The 15,864-nt window shown below is 45.8% G+C and overlaps 1 protein-coding gene across 1 annotated transcript; it reads left to right on the top strand.

Moving 5' to 3' along the window:
- Nucleotides 1–3,548: 3,548 nt before the first annotated feature.
- Nucleotides 3,549–4,289, top strand: msc (musculin (activated B-cell factor-1); the record flags this gene model as incomplete). The annotated part of the gene is made up of 2 exons (XM_084443508.1): nt 3,549–3,998; nt 4,206–4,289. 2 exons carry the CDS (start codon nt 3,549–3,551, stop codon nt 4,287–4,289), a joined length of 534 nt encoding a protein of 177 aa, XP_084299634.1.
- Nucleotides 4,290–15,864: the final 11,575 nt, after the last annotated feature.

The raw sequence follows: 15,864 nt of genomic DNA, 5'->3' as shown, positions 1-15,864 counted from the left end.
GTGAAATGTTGTGGTGAGACAGGTGATTTTTTATTTACTTGACAGGCACTGTAGTAAACCATCTGCTGTCATGCGGACGTTTGGTTATGATGGATTAACACTAACATCCCATAATAGTATAATACATCAAAAACACATACAGTAGTTTGAAGCTTTCAATGCAGAATACAAAACAGCAGCGTTGTGCTTCTGTCTTACTGTATATCATTCAAAGTACTGTATGTTGTTCAAAGTCCTCTGATATGGATGACTGTTGGGATGGGTCACAGACAGATCTTCCCACTGATTTGCCTAATAGCCGTGGTGCTGCTGTCACAAACCATGTGTTCCCCACTGCAGCTGTGAAGCCGTGGTGACCATGGGAACGGAGGCAGGGAGGCAAAACAAAAAAAAGCCCTCCTGTGTCATCAGCCTGCACCTGTCGCTCTGCCTCTGATACACACTAGAGAGGGCGAGGCCACCGATGAGGGTCACAACGTCTAAGAGTTGACGCTGATAGACAAATGCTAAAGAATCCCTTTAAGTCAAAGCTCAAGTGATATTTATCACTGTACGCCCGACTGTAATTATTCCCATGGCAAATACAATCAGCATGTGACCATCCGTTATCCTGATGTGTTGGAAAATGAGTTTTTTCTTGACCAAACTACACAGAGAAGTGAGTAATGGATGTCTCCCTTTCCCAAAGCCCGGCATATAAGCCTGTTGTGCCAGCGGCTAAAATATGTCACCGGACTGCTGCTTGTTCATGTCCTTTGATAAATATGACAGCGAATAAAAGAAAACATCAATCTCATGATAAAATCCCTCAGCTTGCGACGCGTGCTGTGTCAGTGTGTGCGTCCGCGGCCCTGATGGATGCGCTGGCGGGGACGAGATGGCGCCCCCGCCTGACAGGCCGGCAAGGACACGGGGAACTCAATACCTCAGCCTGATGACAAGTTGGAGTGGGCGTCGCCGGGATCCCCAAGGTCCTCCTGATGCCCCGTCCTCCTCCTGCTGGGAACGGAGGGCTACAGGTGAGCGGGATCACAGGAAGCATGGTATGTGTGCTTGGGTCAGAGATCAGGCCCCGTGAGAGAAGGACATGTGAGGAATATTAACCCGGTCGGGACAGTGGGACACCAATTTGGGGTGCCTACTGACTGAAATAAGATAGAGATCAGGAAAACAGCTCTAAAGAGACACAAAACTAAACTTCAATCCTGAAAACTCACTGCAGGGCAGTGAATAAGAGAATCAATACAGTAGATCTTCCTCCCTCCATCCCTCTCTCCCTCTCTTTCTCCCTCCCTCTGTCTCTCTAGTGAACTTGGCATAGCCTGACACCAAAATCCAGCATGCTTCTCAGCTTCGCAGTTAGCTAATCGCTGGCGAGTGAGACTGTTGTAGTAAAAAATCTGAATTTCACACCAATTACAGAGATATGACTACTCACAGCTATCATATTTACTGGGAATATTCTGGGGGAAATTAGAATGATAATGCCATTAGAGGGCTATGCTATCACTCATTTAAATTGATAGTTGAACTACTTCATTTTGAATTCATTTGAATCTTTATTACTGCCATTTGCAGCTAATGTTCCTTATCACTGTACCTGTTATGGTCCTGGACTGAAGTGTATTTGGTGCTTTAGATTTCTATAGTCTAACTCTAGCCCCACACTGAGACACATACTACCTGAATATGAGGAGTTAAGTAGTACGCATCTGTGTGGAGCTAGTACTCATACAAGTCAAGTAGCCTAGTATGCATCCAAGTACAGTATGGGGCGAGTCTGACTCTCTTTCCTTACCTAAGCTGCAGTGATATAACAAGGATGTGTATTTTATAGAAACTTTATTGATCCCCCTAGGAGGAAATTAGGTAATCTAAGGGTCCTCTAAGGGATGTGTGGATGAAGGAGAGGTAACAAGGTGAGGAAACGAGGAGAGGTAGCGTGCTCAGAGTGTTGTGCAACTCACCCTGGGAATAGAGGGCTTCCTCTCCGCCATGCCACGCCCTAGCCATGCCAGGGCTCCAGATGTCATGGGAACGGCCAACAGCTGTGCCCGATGCACGCGGGCCGCGTGTGAATAGGGTTTACATCTGCAGTAACCCTATCCCTCTGTGAAACGGGCCGGGGATTAGACACTTTTGATAAGGTCTTCAGACATTTCTATTACCAAAAAACATCTGTGGGAGACATAGACACACTTAGTGCCATCTCTGGGCTGGACAGTGTACCGTTAAAGTATGGTGAAGACAATAATGTGACAGAACTCTGATGAAGGTTGAAAAGCTAGTGGTTCAGTCTGGATGGAGCTATGGCCCTTAGGGAGGTGAATATGAGCAACGGTAGCTTTGTCCTTCTCCTTCTAGATCATTCTGTACCATGCCTGACTCCCCACTGAGCAAAGACACGTCTAAAAGACGTCTTTTAGATGTCTTTTTTGTCTTTTTCGGACGTCCAAAGACATCCAATTAGGAGCCAGAATGAATGTTTTTTTTTTACGTTCAGATATTGAACCCGTTCTGCACGTCCACAGACGTCTTAGAGGGGTCCAAGCCAGACGTTTGAATATTGAGGGGTCCAGCAGACGAACACACGGGGTTCAGGACCGACGGACGTTATTAAGACATGATCTGAACGTCTCCCTGACGTCGCGTGTTTGCTGGGTCTGGTCCATATTCTCCAGTCAGTCAGGAGATATTGAAGAGTCTGATAGCAGCTGGTGAGAAGGACATCCGGAAGCGCTCATTGCTGCTCCGAGGCAGGGTCAGTCGGTCAGTGTGACTGACGGTGCTCCTCTGACTGACCAGAGTGGGAGACATCCATAATGGCCCAGGGTTTGGTCAGCATTCGTCTCTCCACCACCACTTACACTGATTCCAGACCAGTTTAACACCTCACTTACGTTCTGAGAATTATAGGCAGACTGCTGAAATATCTGTACTGCTAACTTACACATACTACCAGTCCTGCTGGCTTCATACCATCTGGTGAATTCCATGTATAATTCCTCCGGTAACTAATTCAGAGATGTGTATGAAGAACTGGTGTCAGTTGCAGTTGTAGCACCGGGGTGACTGCCAATGACCATTTCTGTGGCGGTCACGGTGGTCTAGGGAAAAGGGGAGGAGAAACGTCCTGAAAACACTGCAGCTACTCAATGCCAAGTTCAGGACAGTTAAATTAGCCGGGTGAGAGAGAGGGCATGTTTCACTTGTAGTGGGATCTGCAACCATAGGCTACATCCACAGATAGAGAAACCCTGTATTTGACTCGGCCTTAGACTTGGGCGGCTGGTTAATTGATGGTGCAGTATAAAAGCTTGTTGTTTGCCGGAAATGACAGAGCCTGCTGAAACTGGAACATGAACTAAAACAAGACGTTTTTTTTTATTTACTTAAAAGCAAAGAAACAACAAAAAAATCTTAGAGCACAGGCCCGTCAAAGTAGCCTAGTTTATTTTTGGCACCTGTTCACTAAGGGATACCTACTCCTAGGGGTGACACTTTTGTGCAGGAAACCTCACGTAGGCGTACAGGTGTAGGCGACAGCGATGTCAACGGGCTCGGTGAGCGATGCTGAGGACACTGAGACCTTCCATAGAGGGACAGACCCCCCGTCGGGACGGATCAAGCGGAACAAGCGGAACAGTGCGCATTACGCGTCAACCGACTTCTCCGAAGAGGAGTTCGGTACAGACTTTAGTTTCGACCGGAAGGCTAAACGGGTGAGCACCGGTGCAGGCGGCAAACAGCTTTTGAAGTCCCATCACAAGGACGGACGTCAGTGTCAGAGGAACGCTGCTAATGCCCGGGAGAGGGCGAGGATGAGGGTGCTCAGCAAAGCCTTTTCCAGACTGAAGACCAGCCTGCCGTGGGTACCAGCAGACACCAAACTCTCCAAACTGGACACGTTGCGTCTCGCTTCCAGTTACATCTCTCACCTCAGACAGCTTCTGCAGGACGACCGTTTTGAGAACAGCTTCGTTCATCCTGTAAACTTGGTACGGAAGATGTGAGGCTATTTCGATGTACATTTTTTGACAGGATAAAATTCATGATTGTAGCCTACTTTATTGTTGAACATGTCTTACATTACCGATGTGTCTTTAATTGAGTTATAATTGAATCCATATGAATAGCCAAGGTCATGATTTATTCTGCCTTCATTTGGGTGTCATATCTCATGATCTTGTGATCTCTGCCCACAGACCTGGCCATTCGTGGTGTCGGGCAGACCAGAGGACAGCCAAGACATCGCCCCAGCTGCCCGGCTGTGTGGAGCAACAGCGTAGTAGCCTAATCATCCCAGCATGGATGAGTCTGAGTCTGGACTATCTCACCTGAGTGGATTAGTTAACACTCAACCAAGAGACAAGACAGGACTAGTGGCTCAAACAAACTGAAACACTTTACTGGATCATTAACCAAGTTCCGTACTCTTCTTCCTCCTCCTCCTCCTCTCCTCTCTTCCTTTCCTCCCCTCCTCTCCTCCTCTTACCTCTTCCTGGTCCCATACTCTGTCTCTCTGACCTCTGGAACCATCTCTCCCTTCAGTCCATGTCCCTTTGAACCCTTTAATGCACCGAGGATCATACATGTTCACCATTTTATAATAAACGTACAGATAAACATCTAGAACGGTCTTCAAAGGGCTCTTAATCTGAGATCAACAGTGCATTTCCTTAATGAGAAACGTCTTTTTACAAGCGAGAGAAGGAAAGCGTTTTGAATTTTTACTGGTCGCTTTGTTGTTATGCAGTGGCTTTTAGTGGGATCATTATGTTTGATTGTGTTGTAAACAGTATTCCATCATGTTTTACACTGGATGTAGCTTGTTTTATGTAGATGCTTTGTGTTGCGTTCATTCGCGAGGAGACTGGGTTTCCTTGAACAGCTGGGGCGTGACATGAAACCTTTCAATGTCGGACCCTGGTACCGACAGTCCACCAAAGAGCGTTCTGCTACCCCAACGAGCAGGAGGTGACACCGTATCAGGAATAGACAGGGTGAATCCCTTCCTGTCTTTTGAAATCTGTATGTATGTCATACTATAATTTCACATAAAGTGTTTTTACACAGTCACAGAAAATCACTGCGTTCGGCTGGTCTGTTATTTCTTACTGCCCATCTAATCCCTCCAGTAGTGTAGAGTTTCACTGGACAGTGTTTGCTGACCCTCACATAAAATCCATTCTCCTTCATGGTCTGTTTGGTTATGTTCTTATACAGGATCATGAAACTCAACTGTCCAGAGAACACAGGAACTGGAGTGATGGTTCTATATAAAGTTGTGTAATATCTGTGTTCATGTTGCATAAGGTTAGCACAAATAATGTATTTACTAATGGTTGTCCCCTGGGCACTTAAACCCTTTTAACCCTGAAGGTACAGTGACAACATTTCGAATATTAATTGGATTTTCCCTATAATACTAGAAAGCCCAGTTTCTCAGCTTTCAGCAAGTGTTGGAGTGAGGAATTTTTTAGATTTGTTAGATATTTTTTTTATATTATTAAATATTTGTTAGATATTTTTAAAATGTTGCCGGTAACGTGGTTGTATCGAAAGGGTTAAACAGTATGGGTTATTATTAAGCATTACTCTTATCAAAGTATGTACATTATGTTCAGTATACTGTATGTATGCTTGCCATATTCAACACCTGTTGAAGACTTGTGAACGGGCATTAAGTTCCAAAATGAGCATGATATCTCTGTTTGATAAAACACTACCCAAAACATGCATCTGCATTTTCCATCAGACAAGCCTCTCTCTCTTTCTCTCTCTCTCTCTCTCTCTCTCTCTCTGAGCTCTCTCTCTCTCTCTCTCTCTCTCTCTCTCCCTCAGATCTGAGGTCCCCACTAAAGTATGTTCCGACGGAACATAATTTAGTCAAAACACAACACTTCTCACATACTTTGAACCATTGGTCAGTCTGACTGAAACGCATGCAGGGCTAGACAACTGCACCAAACACATGGCCAGAACCTCCTGATATACAATCATTCTCCTTGTTCTCCAAACCTTTGGAGTGTGGATGGAGCTCCCAGCCTCGGTGTGTCCAATGGGACAGACTGCTCGTTTATCATACTTATGTATCTCTATAGTATTCCTGCCAATACAAACACAGATTATGAGTATGAGGGCCGATAACAACCATACTAACTACAGTACTGCAGAGAGAGGAGAGGAAGGGACTTTTCGTCGGGATCCTGGAGGCTTGCAGCTGTCGGGGTTGCTGGTGAGTTTCCCAGGGCTGGGCGCGGGTCCCAGGGGAGGGAGGAGTCATTCTGACGGGGGTTTGGCCGGTTAATGAGCCAGCTTCTCAGATCCAGCCCCTGGTCCGGAGCGGCAGAAGAACACGCAGGTCTCAGATCTGCGGTGCGGATGTGCTGGTGGACGGTATCTGGGTTTGAAACATTAGTGGGAGGGGAGGGTTAGGCTGTGTGTAATCAGGAGCAGTGTAGTAGCGTTGTGTGATTGTGAGCAGCAGAAGGAGAGAGAGGATGGAACCCAAGGTTGTACTTTTGGAGGGAGGGAAAACCTCCAATTATATATTAGCATCATCTAGTGGTGAGAGAAGGAATTTGAGACAGGGACAGAGACAGGGACAAGGAGAAAGACAGACAAGGTCAGAGACAGGGACAAGTAGGACAGGGACATGTAGCAGATACAGGGATGGTTCAGCCTTCTCAGATAATCAGACCAACGTTATTGGTCTCTAGAAGGGCAATTCATTGGCAGATTATACCCATTCCATACACACACAACTTAACAACTCACAAGCAAGGCAGTTATATGTCAGAGATAGCAGATGTACAGGAAAAACAACGAGCAGCAGTAAATAATAAAATAAAACATTTTAGTTAATTTAAATAAATAACCGAGCTTAGCGCAACAGTCATTTAAAATGACTACTGTCGGCTTTCAAGAGACCGCAGTGGAAGGGATGAAGGTACTGTAGTGATGTGTGTGATGAATAATTGTGAGATCTAAGGCAAGGCAAGGCAAGGCAAGTTTATTTATATAGCACATTTCAGCCACAGGGCAATTCAAGGTGCTTTACATGAGACATTAAAAGCATTAAAACAAAAAGCAAGACATTATAGACATTTGAAACAAAAGGCAGGAGAAATTAAAAGCATTAAAACAAAAAGCAAGTCATTATAGACATTTAAAACAAAAAGCAGGACAAATAGAATACAGGAATAAAAGTTACAGTGCAGTATACTGATAAACATAGCTCCTCTTAGAAAGCAGTGGCAAAAAGAAAAGTCTTCAGGCTTGTTTTAAAAGAACCAAGAGTTGCAGCAGACCTGCAGTTTTCTGGAAGTTTTTCCAGATTTGTGGGGCATAAAAACTGAACGCTGCTTCTCTATGTTTTGTTTTAACTCTGGGGACAGAAAAGGATGTGTGTGATGAATAATTGTGAGATCTAGGGATGTGTCCTGTAGTTTTCAGAGCTCTCAGAAGCTTCATGCTTCATATTTGGCTTTTGTTTTAGCACATCTTTCTTGTGAGTGAGTTTAATAACACACACACACACACACACACACACACACACACACACACACACACACACACACACACACACGTTCTTTTAGTGTGTTTCATTCACACTATTGCAGCCACGTTCAGTCATTCGCAGTGTTGATTGTAGACCTCGGTGTGTTACTCCTGGGTGGGAGCAAACACGAGGGTAACTCTGTAAACCACAAGACCTGGGTTTGCCACAAAGACGTCTGTGACCGTCGACGAGGGAACATAGTCTGTGGACGTTTCACAATAAGAAATAAGAACTGTGACCAGCAGCAAGATTGTAGAGTCAAGAAGAACCAGCAGAGGGCAGTGCAGGCTCATGATAAAACACTAGAACAGTGGAGTGTTCTTAGACCAGTCTGCTGTGCTAGTTCTCAGTCAGGACCTGTGGGTCATTTGAATGGCTTTTTTATTATTATTATTTTGTTTTGTTTTGTTTTTTACATGTAAGACGTTTATTTGAAAATTGTGCATAGTAATTAGAATAAACCATAAACTGGCCTCACTTCATCTCTGTGTATTTAGTCAAAAAAGTTACAATGTATTACCCTATTTTTAATTAAATTCTTGAAATGCTCTAAATGTTTAGCTTTAACTTGCTTCAGGTGGAACACATTTGTGTTAATATAAAACTGTGATTTCAGCCATAAACCCTGAACGCAATCCAACCTTTTGAGGACCCAAACATATTTTGGTGCAAATTTCCATGAACAGGAAGGAACTGAGTCCAAAGCCAACAGTGGGGTTCACTGAGGCTGCCTTTGTAGTCCCCCCAAAAGCACTAACTTTAGGGCCTGAAGTCGGCAGGAATCCCGAGTGGAACCTTTGAGCTCTCCAAGCCCACTTTGAGCATGTTTGTTATTTAATATCCAGTCACTCAATAGCAATGATGAGAAAAAGGGATATGCAAATGCCAAACTATTTCAACCAGTGTTTTGGGCTAATATATACATTTCCTCCTTGTGAGGATCCCTCGCTGGGCTCTGAATTTGTTTATCCGATAAATTATTTCTAGGTATGAGAATTTGGACCTGTGACTTTATCATCCTACAGAAAATCATAGATTTAGAATCATTCAAAAGATACAGATAAGAGCATTTCCATGCTACCAGCACAGCCAGGGTCATTATGCAGTAATGTAGGAGGTCAGTGATAGGTCAGTCTGTAAAGGGCAGCCATGCAAAGACGCCAAAACTCTGGTGCCAAACCGGCTCCTATGATCCGCTGAACCACAACTAAAAGCCATGGCAGCAGAACCAGTCCCACACTGCCAGTCTGGATCAGGACCGAGGGACACACTGTGAGATAGTTGGAGAGCTTTGCAGAAGGTTATTTTTAAGGCGTGTGTGTGTGTGTTTGTGTGTGTGTGTGTGTGTATGTGTGTGTGTGTGTGTGTGTGTGTGTGTCTGTGTGTGTGCATGGTATGTGCATTCATACATGAGTAATTAAGTATGTGCCTGCAATGCATGCAAATGTGTGTGTGTGTGTGTGTGTGCGTGCATGCAAGTGTGTGAGTGTGTGTGCGTGTGTGAGTGTGTGTGTGTGCGTGCGTGCGTGCGTGCGTGTGTGTGTGTGTGTGTGCGTGCATGTGCGTGCGTGCGTGTGCGTGCGTGTGTGTGTGTGTGTGTGCGTGTGTGTGCGTGTGCGTGTGTGCGTGCGTACTCTCTGGCCTGTGAGAGACTTCCTGCTGCTCTGTGGAGATGACACACTTCTCTGTTAGGCAGGTGATAGGGTTACAGCACGGGAGTGGCTGCTCCTCTCTGGAGAGAATGGAGCCTCTTTGTGGCAGGATGAGCTGAAGGCTTGGAGGGGAAGGTCGAGAGGCAGGGGGGGGATGGAGGGGGTGAAGGAGGAGGAAGAGGAGGAGAGGGAGGGGGGGTGTGGAGGAGGGGGGGGCGATTGACAAGAAAACATCCAGCCAAGCCCCACAGCCCTGGTCTCACCCTGCATTGTCAGCTTGTCCAGGCGACCGTGGGGGGGGGTGGGGGGGGGGCAGTATCAGAGCAACGTGTTGGATGGTTCTGCGGGGCGGTGTCCCGGGCTCCTGCTCCCAACGCTGCCAGCCCGGCGGGGAGCAAGGAAACGGATCCCTGCGTTTGCTCTCGGGGCATGTGTTGGCTGTGCTCCTCGGTCTGTTTACAGGACATGGGCGGTGGCCTCTGGCCTATTATTATCCCTGCTTTCACTGGGGGGTTGGACACCAGGCAGCCCCTCAGCCGGCGTCTTGTTCCTCCACACGCAGCCAGCTTCCTCCTTTGTCTCCAGGTTTCTGCAGAGAGCTGCATTCATGGGTGTGTTGGCGTTCACACAGTCACCCACCTCTGCCTCGACGCTTCCTCAACTCGGATATACTGTACCGGTATAATATGCTACTCTGGCATGTTTGTTTATTTTAGTCACCTGATACTGTATTCAGGAGGGTTTTTTTCTTCATGAAAACGTGAAAAAGTACATCTGACTGAAGCTAACACCTAGTTTTTAGAAGTCAGTGTTTTTTTTTAGACTATAGGCTGGTTATCATATCAATAACACATCTTGATAAGACTGTGAGTGAATGTATGCGATTGAAAGACACACCTGCATTCCAAAGAGCATTGTTTTCCCAAGCATAATGACACGGGACACGTTTTCAAAAAATCATCTCGAAATCTCTTTTTTTTTTCTGGGTCAAAAGAATTTGTTTCGCTACCAGTTTTCACTCCAAATACCTCTCTGGACTGGTCTGAATAGCTTTCACACAGTCTGTGCTCGTTCCAATCCCCCTCCGGTCATTTCTGCCTCCTCATTCATCATCTGACATTACAAAGATGGCCACAGCTCGACAATGGAGACAATATTTTCCCTCACAATGGCTCCCAGTCCCTGCTCCGGGCGGTGCTTCAGCCGTGAGCAGGCTGGTTTTTCCCATCCCTGTCATCCTGGTGGCCCAGCCCAGTGGAGAAATGGGTCCCCGCCTTGCTTAAAGGCCCAACCTGTCAGCAGTCCAAAGGGATTAGCTATTCACAGCCTCCATATTGTTCTGCGGGCCACAATGGCTGCATGGGGCCCAGGTCTTTGTCATCGTCTCTGTTGTGAACTGCTGGTGGCGTGACAAAGGTGTAACACACCTGTGACTATGGATTAAAACTTTTTTCCCTCTTTTCTTTTCTTGTCTCTCACTCCCGTCGCCTCCCCCCTGACACATGGCCTGTGGCTGTGTCTGTCCAGCACATCAAAAGAAGTCTTCTCTGACCTCCTGACCAACACCTAGAGCAGGGACTCATCGCGCTGACTTTGTCTATGTCACACGATGGATGCACTGTTGTATAGCATGTGGACTGCTGCTAAAATACTTTCTTATACAACGGTTAGTTCTCGTTCTTGATTCTGATTGGCTGGAAGCCGTGATAAAATACTTTGTAACACACACCTGGGACCGCATATCATTCAATTTTCAGTATTAATGCGTCTCCCATTTGATCCAATGCATTATAGTTGTTGTTGTTGCTTGGCAACCCTTTTGTTAGGGGAACTGTTTTGCTCGGCGGAATTGAGGGAATGATGCTTCGTTTTGAATAAATGTTAATATTTTACATTGCTGTGTGTTTATTTTACACTAATAGCTGTAGTAACCGTTGTATAAAAGCAATAAACCACTCGAGGCCGTGTGTTATAGTGATTTTATAACTCCGCTTCGCGTCGTGCCTAACAACGCCCCCTAGCTGTTATAAAATCACTATAACACACGGCCTCTTGTTGTTTATTGCTTAAATTTAGCCTACCTCCAAGAAAAGGTGGGGAAAGCCAAGGAGTTAGCACTAATGAACAGTGTGACCTGTATCCATAACACAGGGGTCAGCATCCTTGAGAAGGAATTCACACTAAAACAGTTCACCTGCTATCCAACGTCCCAACCTTGCTCTGTATACGGCAACATGCCAGCCCTGCTGAGGTATTTGGGGAATAGTGACCTTTTGGAGATCTATAAGTTAGGACGAACCACCGCTGTACTTTGTCAGTGAACACCGTCACAGTGCAGTGTGTGCTGACCCAGACCTGTACTTCTGAATTAACCCTTTAACTCAACACTGTGCTCTTCTCCTCGGACCACGCCTCCTCAATATCAATGCTAATCAAATCTCCACTTGCTTCTTCTATTCAAGTGACAGTTTCCTTAAGATCAGACATTCTAGTCCGTTTAAATGTATGAATAAGGGACTTTTATGCCAAGGCATTGAAACGATTAATATTGTTATACAAGGTAAGTCATTTCAATCAATTCAGTTACCTGTAGGGAACGTCAAGGCTGAGCAAGAACCTAAATAAAAGTCAAAAAGGATTTCTTAGTGAACCATCAGTCTTATTTTGACAACCCAACATCACCTTTAACCTCTCAGAGAACATAGGCTGTCAGAGGTTGTGATGGACACGTCCAAGCAACTCCGACCAAACCCAACTACCCTGTTTACCTAAGAGAGCTGAACTCCTTGTGACCACTTCACAAAGCTGAGAGATTTCATGGTTATCATGCAGAACGTGCTGTCTTAAAAATGGTGGTCAAAAAAGGAGGAATTTACTAAGATGTGGTTTCATTCTGTATTTATTGCTTTTAGAAGCGGGCGACTGCTAGTAGAAAGCAGGCATAGTACAAAGGGTAGAGTTTTTTTTTTCTTTGACAACTTAAATGAATAAAAATATGTTGTTTCTCGCCAGATAGTACCAAACCACCATCTATGACCTTCCTTCAGAGTCCAGTCAATATTAGATTACCACAGCCCGAGTGAGCTCACATGACTCTTAAACTACTTTGCTGACTCAAGGTGTCTGTCTTTGTGAGTGTGTAAACTCTCATCTCTAATTTACACCTGAGAATGAATAACTAAACAGCGAGTTGCTCAGAGTCACGCAGGGACGAGAAACTAAGATCGCTGTTCAATCAAACCCTGTGTCCAGGTAGACGGACGTGGTGACTGCATGTCTCGGTGGGCACGCCCTGAGGTCATCGTCATACCGCCACCACACAGCCAGTTAGCATGATGGATCACTTTGGTATGTGCGTGTGCTGTGTGTGTGTGTGTGTGCGTGTGTGTGTGTGTGTGTGTGTGTGTGTGTATGTGTGTATGTATGTGTGTAGGTGTGTGTGTGTGTGTGTGTGTGTGTGTGTGTGTGTGTGTACGTGTGCGCTGTGTGATGTGTGTGTGTGGGTGTGTAGGTGTGTGTGTGTGTGTGTGTGTGTGCGTGTGTGTGCGTGCGCGCTGTGTGTGTGTGTGTGTGTGTGTGTGTAGGTGTGTGTGTGTGTGTGTGCTACCCCTCCTCAGAGAGCCTCTTGGCCTAACGGTGTATCAGATGGCACGTTAATTACTTGGCCTTGAAGAGATGGCTGTCCTGGGCGGGATGAGGCTGAGAGCTGAGGTGGCCAGGGAACTGCCTGTCTCCTGTGGGCAAGAGGCGTGCAGAGGGGACCCAAATGGAGGTCTAACACACACACACACACACACACACACACACACACACACACACACACACACACTCATACTGTACACACCATAAACATGCACACACACACCCAAATATGCACATAAAACAGATGCTTTGACAGGCCTTACCCTAATGAAGATGGAATAGTTTGATAGTCCTGACATCTCATTCAAGCATGCTGATGTGTTATTAATCTCAAACAAGATGTCCGGACCAAGTCACTTGTACACTTGATATGGAATACAGACCATCAGCTTTTATTTTATTTATATTAGTATTTATTCTGAAGTAGTACATTCTTTTCACTTCTGGTTTCTCTTTTTCCAAAATCACTATCAAACACCACTACAGGGCATCATGTAAAATGTAGACGATCGTAAAATGTACATCTCATTAAACATTAAACATACAAAGATACAAAGATCATATCCGTGGCCAGTTCTGGTAAGAATGTTCTATTTGTTTGCTATGTACGTTGTATTATTGCTAAAACAGCCATAATAATAACCACATACAACTCTCAGACACTTATAGACATTGGATTAAAGTCAACTCACCTCGCTTCAGAGGTTTCTTCCGGCTCCTTCTCGGCGGAGATTCTCAGAATAGCAGATGAACAACAAAGGAAGTTGCCCAGAGGCAAACGCAGTGGGGTAAAGCATGTGACCCCGAGGCAAACGCAGTGGGGTAAAGCATGTGACCCAGAGGCAAACGCAGTGGGGTAAAGCATGTGACCCCGAGGCAAACGCAGTGGGGTAAAGCATGTGACCCAGAGGCAAACGCAGTGGGGTAAAGCATGTGACCCCGAGGCAAACGCAGTGGGGTAAAGCATGTGACCCAGAGGCAAACGCAGTGGGGTAAAACATGCCCTCAGGACATGAGCACACAAGGCTCGCCTACCCAGCATCTTAGTTGCCAATGTCCAGTCCTTCAATGATGGGAAATCGGATGACCTTTGCCTGCGTTTCGCATGCGAACGAGATGTCAGGAACTGTAACGTCCTTCCAAAGTGGACCATGCTATTAAACTGGTGGAAAATCTATCTGTGCATCACTCCGACAGAACATTTGAGGAATCCAAGAAGGAGGTTGGAGGTGGTGTCTGCATGATAGTGAACGAGGGGTGGCGTAACAACAATAACATCATGGCTCTGCAACACTTCTGCCCGCCCAACTTGGAATTCCTTGCAGTAAATGTTGACCTCATTTTCTCCCACGTGAGGTCACTTGGGTTATAATCGTAGCAGTGTACATCCTGCCTCAGGCGTGGACAAAAACAGCTCTCGCAGTGCTCCATGAAGCATTGACCAACTACGGGGCGGCTGTAGCTCAGTTGGTAGAGCGGTCGTACAATGATTGAAGGGTCAGTGGTTCGAATCCCAGCTCCGACTGTCCACATATCGAAGTGTCCGAGCAAGACACCTAACCCCAAATTGCTCCCAATGAGCAGGTTAGCACCTTGCGTGGCAGCTACCGCCATTGGTGGGTGAATGAGAGGCCATTGTAAAGCGCTTTGAGTGTCGCTAAGGTGTAAAAGCGCTATATAAAGGCAGTCCATTTACCATTTACTACCAATAGTGACCCCCAGGCCTCACTGATTGTAGCTGCCGATTTCAACGAGGCAAACCTGAAGAAAGTGATGACCAATCTCTACCAACACATTGACTGCACCACGTGAGGATCAAGAACGCTTCTCTGTTATACCCTGTTCAGGAGAGGATTCAGAGCCCAGTTTCTTGCTCTGATAGGAAAAAGTGACCATTCCACCATTTTCCTGTGGCCGGTGTACGACGGAAGTGCGACGACAGACGGACCAATCAGAGGACAGCACGACTCACTCTGAGGTACATTCAATGATTCCACTCTTGAAATTAACACCGATGTTAACGCACTCACAAGGCATGAGATAGTTGGAAAAGCAACTGAAAAGAAGGTACTCAAAATGACTGTTAAAACTTTTCCAAACCAGAAACCAGGAGGGCAGTGAAAGAAGCCAAGAGGAGAGAAGGGGGAATTCAAACTCAAACGGTAGCCTCAGGAGCATGTGTCAGGGATTAAACAAAATGGCTGACTATAAGGGGACTCCCTCTTCCTCAGGAGGTGTTGACGCTGCTCTTGTGAACAACCTCAGCACTTTTTATGCACGCTTTGTTTGAAACCGTATTTTCCTCCGAGAAACTCTTGGGAGTGCATACTATTGTTCTTGTTAAATTGCTATTATTGAGTCGATTTCTGCAATAACTGCAGTAACGGCTGTTTATTTTACTACGTTAACGTTACTGCTCGTTGCTTCGGTAGACTGTTTTGCCACGGGAACCAATCAGGGGCTACGTTCGGGGGGCAGAACAGCAGTCAGGACACAGTCTCTGATAGACCCGGTCAAAATGTTATCAGAGAATAATCGCTCGAGATAGGGGGAACTGAAGTCCACACCGAGCTGCGTAGCGAGATCAGGATGGTCAGCGAGGCTACGCAGGAACAGCTCTGCGCTATGAGACATGTTGAGCGCTGTAGCCAAGCTCGGCATTGCAAGTCATGTGGTATACATATATGGGGAAAGAAATGAAAACAATAGCTGGGTATCACTTTAAGTCAAAAAATTAAAAACAATAATGTAATTATCAAATTTTCAATCATGGGATCCATTTTTATTTAGAAGCCACCAAGAGCCGGAGTTTACAGCTGTTTCTTTTCCTACAGTGTGTATAGCAGCGGCGCACTGGCCTATGGGAAGAAGGGATGGACAAGGCCCCCCCCAAAAAATCTCCTGTTCAAAATGTTCCTTGCGCTGGGTGAGGAACATTCATTGGAATGCATGGGCGGTCATCTTTCAATGAATCCAGTTCTTTTAATACACCCATGAGACGGACCT

Source organism: Borostomias antarcticus (assembly GCF_949987555.1).
Source record: "Borostomias antarcticus genome assembly, chromosome: 9".
Taxonomy (NCBI): domain Eukaryota; kingdom Metazoa; phylum Chordata; class Actinopteri; order Stomiiformes; family Stomiidae; genus Borostomias; species Borostomias antarcticus.
The sequence above is the reverse complement of the archived record's forward strand: the minus strand, read 5'-3'. Positions and strand labels throughout refer to the sequence as shown.